At 49.8% G+C, this 9,546-nt stretch overlaps 1 protein-coding gene across 3 annotated transcripts; it reads right to left on the minus strand.

Annotated features, from left to right (window-relative positions):
- Positions 1 to 1,782: 1,782 nt before the first annotated feature.
- Positions 1,783 to 4,271, minus strand: LOC119110492 (gem-associated protein 8). Of its 3 annotated transcripts, none has more exons than XM_037234335.1 (2): positions 4,210 to 4,271; positions 1,783 to 2,979 (listed from the first exon to the last, which is right to left on the minus strand). In XM_037234335.1, exon 2 carries the CDS (start codon positions 2,939 to 2,941, stop codon positions 2,381 to 2,383), a length of 561 nt encoding a protein of 186 aa, XP_037090230.1. In that variant the 5' UTR covers positions 2,942 to 2,979; positions 4,210 to 4,271; the 3' UTR covers positions 1,783 to 2,380. The 3 variants fall into 3 exon arrangements, with proteins under 3 accessions (XP_037090230.1, XP_037090232.1, XP_037090231.1); XM_037234337.1 differs by having other exon boundaries at positions 4,223 to 4,263; XM_037234336.1 differs by lacking the exon at positions 4,210 to 4,271 and adding an exon at positions 3,536 to 3,884.
- Positions 4,272 to 9,546: the final 5,275 nt, after the last annotated feature.

Below are 9,546 nucleotides of genomic sequence, written 5' to 3' on the forward strand. Positions count from 1 at the left end.
GCTCCACCGGTGCGCCTGACACCAGTCAGCACGTCGGTCAGTGAGCACATGGCATCGATCGGCACGTGAGTCAGCGAGTGCATGACATCGGTCGGCACGTGGGTCAGCACGGCACCAGTCAGCACATGGGTCAGTAAGCATATGGCATTAGAGAGCACGTGACATCAGTCGACATGTGGACCAGTGAGCACATGACATCAGTCAGCACATTTATATGACGCTTAGCACACTGACTCTTTTCGAAGCGCACTTTGGCTTTGGGAGACAGGCTACCATATGGTCTAACATGACGCACCGCCTCAAACTTCAACGAATGCACTTACTGACAAAATGGCCTTAGCCGCTCGCTGTGCCAATTATAAATGTTCATTCGTGCTGACGTTCCCTCAGCACAGGTGCCTCTTCTAAGCCCGCAGTCCTGCCACGTGCGGGTTAAAACACCACACAACTGGCACCTCTATTCCGTAACAGCTGACACGGCCCTCAGCGGATTATGCAATCACCATGGCGACGGTAGGTGTAACGCAGACGGCAGTCGCGACAGCTGTGGTTGTTGCGGACTAGGTTATGCACGGGGGATGCCACTACAGAAAGAAGTGTAGTTATGTGGCAAGATGTTGACAGCGTAATTTGGACTCGCAAATAATCGAGATTGATCTCTTCATTGTGTCTTCATGTTGCTTCAGCGTTAAGCTTTGGCTTGTTTGTACCAAATAGCGTTCATTTATCCACTCAGTGTCATCGGACCGGCGGAGAATCTGTCGAAACATCATTTTCTTGGGCTGCGTTCCCCAGGGCTAGCACGTTGCTGATCCGGCAGTTTCTTTTCAAGAGCGCGGCGAATGTTTATGACATGGGACCTGTGCTGCTTTGATTGACATTCGCGGGCTGTAAACATGCACTGTGCCCCCCCCCCCCTTCCGCTTGTGTTGGGCGTGGCTCGGGACAGGGGCTGGTGATTCGCAGAATGCAGTTAATCTGTAACTGAAGACAACACGCGTGTGTAAATTTGATGCAGAACTTCCCTGAACTCAGATTTTGTTGCGCAAAATCGTACCTCAAATTCGTCAGAGCCGAAGCACGTTTCTGTGTTAGTAAGTCTCTCAGGATTCCAAAACACGCAACTACAACACGGTGCTAGCGAGAATCCATCCGAAAGTACGCTGGATGAACTGTGCCTATTAATGTTCCCCCAACACATCACCTTCGCTCTCCTGCCGTGCGCTGGGGCTGTGTTAGGTGGCTATGCTAGGGGAGAGATCAAAGCCACAGCGCAAGATATCGTTGGTTCGTGTGGTAATATCCTTTGTTTGTAAATCATTTTCCCCAAATAAAGTGTTGCAGGCTTCCTTGGCATTTAACACGCAATGATTTGACGGAACGGCGTATTATAAACACCAGAGAAGAGACACATCGAAGACAGCAAAGCCAGTGAAAATTATTACTTTGATAGCGGTGGGCATGAAGTCGTCACATTTCTCCCGCGGGGGCGACTACCCTCAAATCGAAATTTTGTGCTAGCCATAAGGATTTTGAGAACACAGCATTACCAACCAAATCAGACGTGTCTTATCTAACAATAAGTGACATGGGTCATCGTTCAGTCGTAACAGACGGCCAATTCCTCAGCAGCCTAAGGTCAGTCATCTGAACGGACCAGGCCAACGAGGGTCGGCCCTGGGACAGTCTCAGTCTAGCAAAGCCTCACTGACAACAGGAAGGCCGGCAGACCACCGCAATGGTGCTGCCGCCATGCGTCATCAGCCCGAGTAACGCGTGACGGCTCGCAGCCGACACTAATGAGCGCATAACACAGGCCCGCAGCTAACGCTGCTGAGCGCATAACTCAGGCCTGCAGCTAACGCTGATGAACGCATGACACGGACCTGCAGCCGACACTGATGGGCGTTTAACACAGGCCTGTAGCCACCGATAATGAACACAACACAGGCCTGAAGCCAACGATGCTGAGCGTATAACACAAGCCTGCAGCCAACGCTGCTAACCGCATAACACGGGCCTGCAGCCAACGCTGATGAGTGCATGACACAGGCCCGCAGCCAATGCTGCTGAGCGCATAACACAAGCCTGCAGCCAACGCTGATGAGTGTAAAACACAGGCCTGCAGCCAACGCTGATGAGCGCATAACACAGGCACTTACGACGCGGCATCATATGTCTACTAAACACAGGCATTTCCGACGCAGTCTCATGCAGTTACTTAACAGAGCACTTCCAACGCAGTCTCGCATCTTCCAAACTGCATTGCAAACAGAGCCGGCCTCGTGTGACGCCGGCTGGAAGAGCCCATTGCTCACCCCGTGATAGAAAACAAGCTGTTCACGAATCGACTGTCCCTCCAAGCCACCACAATCAGACGCTAACCGAACCGTATCCAGAGCGGAATGTTGGGCCAGAGAGGCGGCCGGTGCGCTTCCGTGACGCGGCCAAACTCCAGCTGCACGCGACTCTCGAGCGCCGCCACGCGCTCGGCACCGACGCCGTACAGCCGGAGCATCTGGTCGCGCCGGCGCCGCTCCGTTTCGGCGCCCAGCTGCAACGGCACCGGCGCCTGCTCGGCGCGTCGACACCGCTCTCGCTCGCGTCTGTGAGTCTCGGTGGCCAACAGCATCCTCAGGTAACCGGCCCGTGCCGCCGCGTCCGGCGCTGGCTCCTCCGCGCCGGCGTCCTCACGAGGAGTGGTCTCTGCGTGGGAGTCCTCACGGCTGGAGTCTTTGGCGGCCAGACTGGACGCGGAGTCGTTCGCGGGAGGAATATAATTGTACAGGCGAGGACACACGTCCACGGTAGAGACAGAGGTGGTGGGTGGATAAGGTGCAGGCATGAAGCTATGCTGGTGAGGTTGTGAAACAAAAGTGTCTGGGTTGTGGAGCAGGTACTCAAAATGGTACTGACACCACCTTTGAGCAAAGTCTTCCATGGCCCCACTTCAAGCTGGGAGCATTCAGCACCAAGGTTCTGAAAATGGAATTGTGTCACCACATAATCACATACACCAGCCATCAGGCAAGAGATCAGATGATAAAAAAGATGAAAGTCACATCGCTGAACAAAACCATGTTCTTGAAGAAGAAGGCAACACAGGGAACAATATTGTTTGGAGCCAGGTATACCCAACAGAGAGCTGACTTATTTAATCAAGTTCATCTCATTCATTAATTTCTAAGCATGTCTTTGTCTGGCTCATGCATTTCTTAATCAAGATGCACATCACACACAAATATGTCAAGATGAAGGTCAAATTTGTACAAGCCATTGCAGATGGGTTCACTCTTCCTGGGGTCCACATTGGATGATCAAAAGGGCTGAAAATATTTGTTGTGCATCATGCACAGCAAAAACTTTCTGGTCCTGGTGTCAGTCAGAGCACATACTAGATGTGTTTTCTTATTATCTTTCATGGGGACAAATTTTAAATAATGAAGAGACACAAAAAGAGCAGAAGTCAAACCACCATATTAAAAAAAGATAAGCCACTAAAAACATAATGCCTACTATGCAATACTGAACTTACCATACCCTACGCAGGAATCAGAATGCTGGCACAGGAATCAAGTCACCTTTACCTCAAGTCCTGGGCATGGGGTTGTGCCACAGGGTATTAGGTCAGGTACCCATGGATGCCTTACCCCTTACATGCACTGCCTGTGATCATCAAATTTCTTGATGATCATGTTATACACATGAAGTAAGATCCACATTCCATTTTGGAATACAGGTTTATATGTGCTCATGGTGGTGATGCTACAAGCACCAGACCTTCACACAGTGGCAATGCAGGAAGTGCTTGTGACAGCTAACAGCACAATCATATGAAGGCCCTCCAGTCAACATAGGTCTTCTTTGAAGTGAAGATCATATATTCATATCCCACCTCATTGGCAGATTTCTTACAACTCTAGAAATCTGTCAAATGTATAAAATTAGGCCAAAATGAGAAGATCAAGGGCATCGTCAGCATTCTGATGATAATGTACATTAATTGAGGGCAGGGTTTCCATCAGGTTTCCACCGGAGTAGCCTAGCGTTCAGTAAAACGGCCCGGATCAGCTAAATCTAGCGCGCAAGATGTACAATATTATTATTAACACATGTGCCAGACATTTTGAATTCCTAAAACACCTTCCTATTGCTCTATGTCCTATCATATATCAATAAATGGCGTTCCCACCCACAACAGTCACTCACAAACGTTACAAACCCCCTGTCACATGGTCGCCCCAGGCGCATGGACCGGTGTCGCAGCTGTCTGCTGCATGTGGTGAAGTTCACCAACACTTCCAGCTGATTGTATGGTGACGTCACAAAACCACAACATCGCTGTCAAACAGTTGACAAATTCGTACGGGATCGCATGTATCTCGTGGAGGATCCAGAGAGGAGGCCACGGCAACCTAGTCCTTCTTGTGGTCCCAAGCCATAGGCTCTGTAGGGGGCCAAAGCCAACAGAACGGAAACATTTTTCAGTACATAGCGTAACAAAATCGGACATCTTTGGGCCTCCAGGCGACCAAAACAGTCGCCAGCAAACGTGGACGTTATATGAAAAACAAAATTATTTTTTTGCTTATTGAAAAGGGTGGTGATGGAAATTTAAGACTACGCTATCCAGAGTCCGCTCTTGCTAGGGGTCCTTTACATCCACTTACCGGGTTGGTCGGATTGGTAAGGAGCCTTCCAAGTTGCCATTTATTTTTTGCATTAGGTCCTCCGAGACCCCTACGCTGTTGCCTGGGCAGCGATGAAGGCAGTAAGGAGGAAACTGGGGCATGTGTTCCCTCCTCCTGGCCCGACTCGCAGTACCGAACTCTCAAATGCCAACCAGGTGGCTTCTCTTCGTCGACTGGGGACCCCCTGAGTCGATGAGGTCCCCTTCGTCGGTCAGGCAGCATCATTACTTAACAGTCGGTCCCGCGTCAGGTTAGACCTGAGGATCAATTTCCTAAGCAACCACAAAGCAAAGGCCAGTGATTTGCATTGGTTGAGACCGTGAGTCAATGAGGGCCGCGGGTTGGTCAGGAGTCCACAGGGGGTAACAGTGGGCCATGTGTTGGCAAATGTCCCCGAATCGACCAGGGCAGCGTTCGGGGAGGTTCAAAGAATGACCTAAAATACCCCCTCCCGAGGCTGGCGGTCAAAGGCCCACTTGGAAGGCTGAAAGCCCGAAGGCCTGGCTGTAGGTAACATTCAAGATCCCAGTCCTTAAAGCCGTCACTTCAAGGGTCAGAGAGATGAACCTTTGCATCGGTTGAGATCCCCCGGGACAATGCAGGTATCTAGTTCGGTCAATGACCATCGACACCCAAAAGTAAGCTCTGTGTCGGCTTCAGTCCTGGGGGCCCATTTTCCGAGGAGGAACAAAGCCGGGCCCGCGATTTGTATTGTTTGGGGCGTCTGAAAAAGGAGGGGCAATATGTTGCCCAGCGGCCCAAAGTGCCGCCGGCACTTTGGGCTGTTCGGAACAGGGAGCCTTTTGTTGTAAAATTCCGTCTGGTCCCGTCTTACAAGTATAATTATAATTTTAAGTGAGTGTATTTCATCATATCTAACGCCTGGTTCAATATATTCAAATATGGGACATTCCCGTTAAAGACGACTCTCCAGTGAAAATCACCTTCCCCAATCAATGGATCAGGGGCACATCCGAGTGAGAGGCCCGCGGGTGGGGTCTTGACATACAGTCCATGACAACAGAGCACTATACAGTCATGCTATCGAGCGCTTGCATTGCGGTTTCCCCGCGGATTAATTACCGTGGAGCATAGGGGAAGTCAAAGGGGGGGGGGGGGGTCTTAGGTGCGCAGTTTTCCTTCTCAACTTAGTTGTCTTCTGATAAAAAGTTATAATTGGCGCGATTTCTTCCCACTGAGCTCCGTCCTTCATTCAGAACAAGCACGTCACTGGCTATCCGATCTATGGCGGAAAACTACTGAAATAGAGTGCATTCATCTGTCTTTGGAGGAAAATTTGAGAAACTGAGTGATGTGAGAAAGTGAGAACATGTCACACCGACTATGACATTTTGTCAGAAAACAACAAAGCCGGAAAGGAAGAACTGCTGGCATAAGGGCCCCTCCCCTCCCTGCTTGACTACCACTGTGCTGCATATTGCTCAATGCATGGAAAAACCGTTATGCAGGCGCCCGTTGGCATGGTTGTATAGTGCTCTATTGCTATGGACTGTAAGATGAGACTATAATGCATTTAGATGCAGGGGCACAGCCGGGATTTTCACAGGCAAGGGCCAGGAGCCCAGTGAATACTCATCACGCTGACTTTTACTTCTCTGTAGAGAGCCGAGTATGGTGAAGAAACGAAAAATCTGGGGCTAGGGGATGGGACCCATTGGCCCCCTCTCTCGGCTGCGCCTCTGATCTAGTGATTGGGAATTGGGATTTTCACCAGAGAGCCTTCTGTAAAGAGAATGTTCCACGTTTGAAGACTTTGAAGCAAGCATCAGATATGTTGAAAAAAATCACTAAATCATTGGTACACTTTGAAGCGGGAGGGACAGCTACGGGTAACGCAATTTATCGTTTTGGTAAATTGCCCCCTCATACGTCATTGTTTGATTATATCATTCGTAGCCTGGCAAAACATTGACTGAGAGCCAATTGACGGCTGTCTGGGAATCGTGCTCACGAACACCAGGTATGAACGACTTGACATTAATATTTTTCTTGGCCTCAGTCGTTGCATGGCTGATGGAATGGCAGAATTTGAATGACGTTTTTATGGCGCTCTGGATGCCTGTGTGACCTTGAAAAAGCCCGAAAAAGTCTGCACATACTATCGGGCAAGCAACTCAGAGACTAGACGGGTTTAGGTCTCAAAGGGAGCGTCCCACCTTTCAACATGATACATTTGCGAGAGGGTGGCGCACTTGTTGGCAACCACCGCAGCCACTAATGTTTTCCCTCCGTTTTCGAATCGTGAGTGATATCTCTAAAAGAACATTGAGCGCTATCAGGGTTGCCATAGAACACGATCACAGGAAATAGGTGCTGTCTGGCCTGATGAAATATTTCAGGAATCGCGGCATCCTGTACACGCCATCATGGCCACCAAGGCCGCGTGCCTAGTCGAAACGCTGAATCCGCTGAGTTAAGAAAACCAGAGTCAGTGTGTGCAGTAATGACAAGACGGTAGTAGTCGGGGTTATAGATGTAAGTTCTGCTGTTCTGGCGTCTCGCTCCCGGCTCAGTGGTACACTCAGTACGTCCATAGTCACTTCTGTATTTGACACGCGTCACAGGCACTCCACACAGACCGTCCCGCCGGCGCGTTCGTTCCCGCGCCGGCGGCTCTCCGAGTCTTCTCCTTTGTTACTAGCTGCCCATGTAAACAGGGCAATTAAATGGACAGCGACGGGCGGTCAGGGAATTATATGCGGAAAGGCAACAAAGAAACAGGGAGTAGGACATCATAACAAGTAGGGGTAGGAGTAGGGGTAGGGGTAGGGGTAGGGGTAGGGGTAGGGTAGTAGAGGCAGGGTGGCTTAGGCTAGGTTAGCTGCATCTAGTTAGTGTTGTCACGTTACGCTACGTTACGTGACTCGTGTAACCAGGGGTGGATCCAGGGTTTCGTCAAGAAGGAGGCGCGCAATCTTGCGCCCCCCACTTTACAATTTGGGACTTCCTCCAAAAATCATCGCCTTACGATTAAATGAAAAAAGAAAACTAGGAGTGCCTCGTATGCATGTACAAGGAGCTTATTCATTTTTCCAGATCTTCCTGAATTTTGTCGTTTTGAGGCTGAGTTTTTTCGGAAAAGATGGCAAAATAAACTAAAGTTGGCTGCTAAGTACATCAAAATCAGGCATAAACTTGATTCTTAGGCTTTTCACGCCTAATTGGCTGGGCGACGTGGTCAGCTGATGACTAAAGACAAATGCAGACTTTTTGCTTATCTGTCATGAAGGAGTACAAAACATTCTAGCATTTAAAGCATATGGAGAATTTCATGCACAAGTATAATAGGTGCCACAAGTTCAGTAACAAACGGAAAATGGCATAAGATGCTGTCGACGACACGTAAAATCATGTTCGACAAATGTGCATAAAAATTCATCGGTGCATATCTAACTGCTGCCCTAAGACTACAACATCAAGGCCAACATGGCAGGCCCCTGAACGATCGGGAAAGCCCCGGCAGGCTGATATATGGGACCCCGGCCAGGGCACTGGGACCTTTTAGGAAAGGAAAATTTCCCAAGACCCGTGTGCATAAATTAACGTCCCTAATCCATCAAGAGTGCCCCGGCCAGATTAATAGAAGGGGCTCCGATAGGGGCGAAGGGTCGCCCGCAAACGAGATAAAATGGAGAGCCCCACATCGCTGTGGAGAGCCCCTGAGCATCGAATTGCTCGGTGTCTTGCCTTATATGGGCAGAAGTCCGTCCCGGTAGCTCAATAGTCCGTCCCGGTAGCTCAGTTGGTTAGAGCGCCTGCCTTCCGATCCACCCACCCGTGGCGGGGTGGGTTCGAGTCGCTTTAGGAGCGCTCGCTATTTGCCCTTGACAGGTATGGCCTGCGGCCGGTGGCAGCGGTCGCGCTAAAGGTCAGTTGACGTCAGTGGGCAGGACGGACCGTGCCGAGCATTGCGGCATGTTAAGCTTTCGCCACAAAATTCTGCCGTTGACATGGAATTGCGCGATCGGATGGTAGGGGTCAGGGCTCACACAACAAGCACTGCTTAGCGTGAGCTCTGATCCCTGAAATCCATCCATTCAAAGGGTTCGGATCAAATGTTTAAAAAAAATTAAGAAAAAAAATAATAAAACAACAACAACAGCACAAGGCCCACCGAGCAAGTGAAAATAACCAGAGACTAACATGAAAGGCTCATGAGCAACTGAGAGTATCCCAGCATATGGGGCCAAAAGCTTATAAAGCCTTTCGGGCGAATGAGGGGAATCGGCGGAGGACCCTGATCGATCAAGGGTGTCCACGCATATTACCAGATATTACCCCAACAGCAGCGTAGGGCCCTACGAGAAAATGCAGAGAAATCAAGGCAACGTAAAAGGCTTTTTATCGATCGGATTAACTCGGCAAGTGAACATATGGGGCCCCGGCAACAACGTAACGCCTATGAATGTAATGAGCCTCAAAATTGCCCCCAGTCACCAACCTCCCAATCAGCGAAGAATTAAGTTTGCCTGCTGATGGGCTATTAACTTTTGCTTGCAACTGTTCTTGGTCGTCTGGAGACCCAAATAGTCCAATTTTGTTGTATTTTTGTGTTAAAAAATACTGTGTGTGTCCGGCCGGTTATGGGTAATTTTGGAGTCTGTGGTTCCATTCGTGGCACAAGGGGCATGGCTTTGTGCCCCCCCCCCCCCAGCGGATTCGCCACGAGCAGCTTAATAGATGGGATCCGACAAGAACATAGGGGCATCCATTCAACGAAGAAGTACCCAACACATAATGTGGAGCGCTCCGAACGATCGAGTGTGCCCGAGAAGGGATGACATCTCGACAAGAGCGCAGGACCTTCCGCTTCAGTAAGAAATATTCACCACAC

The sequence above is a fragment of the Pollicipes pollicipes genome, unplaced genomic scaffold (genome assembly GCF_011947565.3).
Source record: "Pollicipes pollicipes isolate AB1234 unplaced genomic scaffold, Ppol_2.1 Scaffold_7231;HRSCAF=8579_pilon_pilon_pilon, whole genome shotgun sequence".
Taxonomy (NCBI): domain Eukaryota; kingdom Metazoa; phylum Arthropoda; class Thecostraca; order Pollicipedomorpha; family Pollicipedidae; genus Pollicipes; species Pollicipes pollicipes.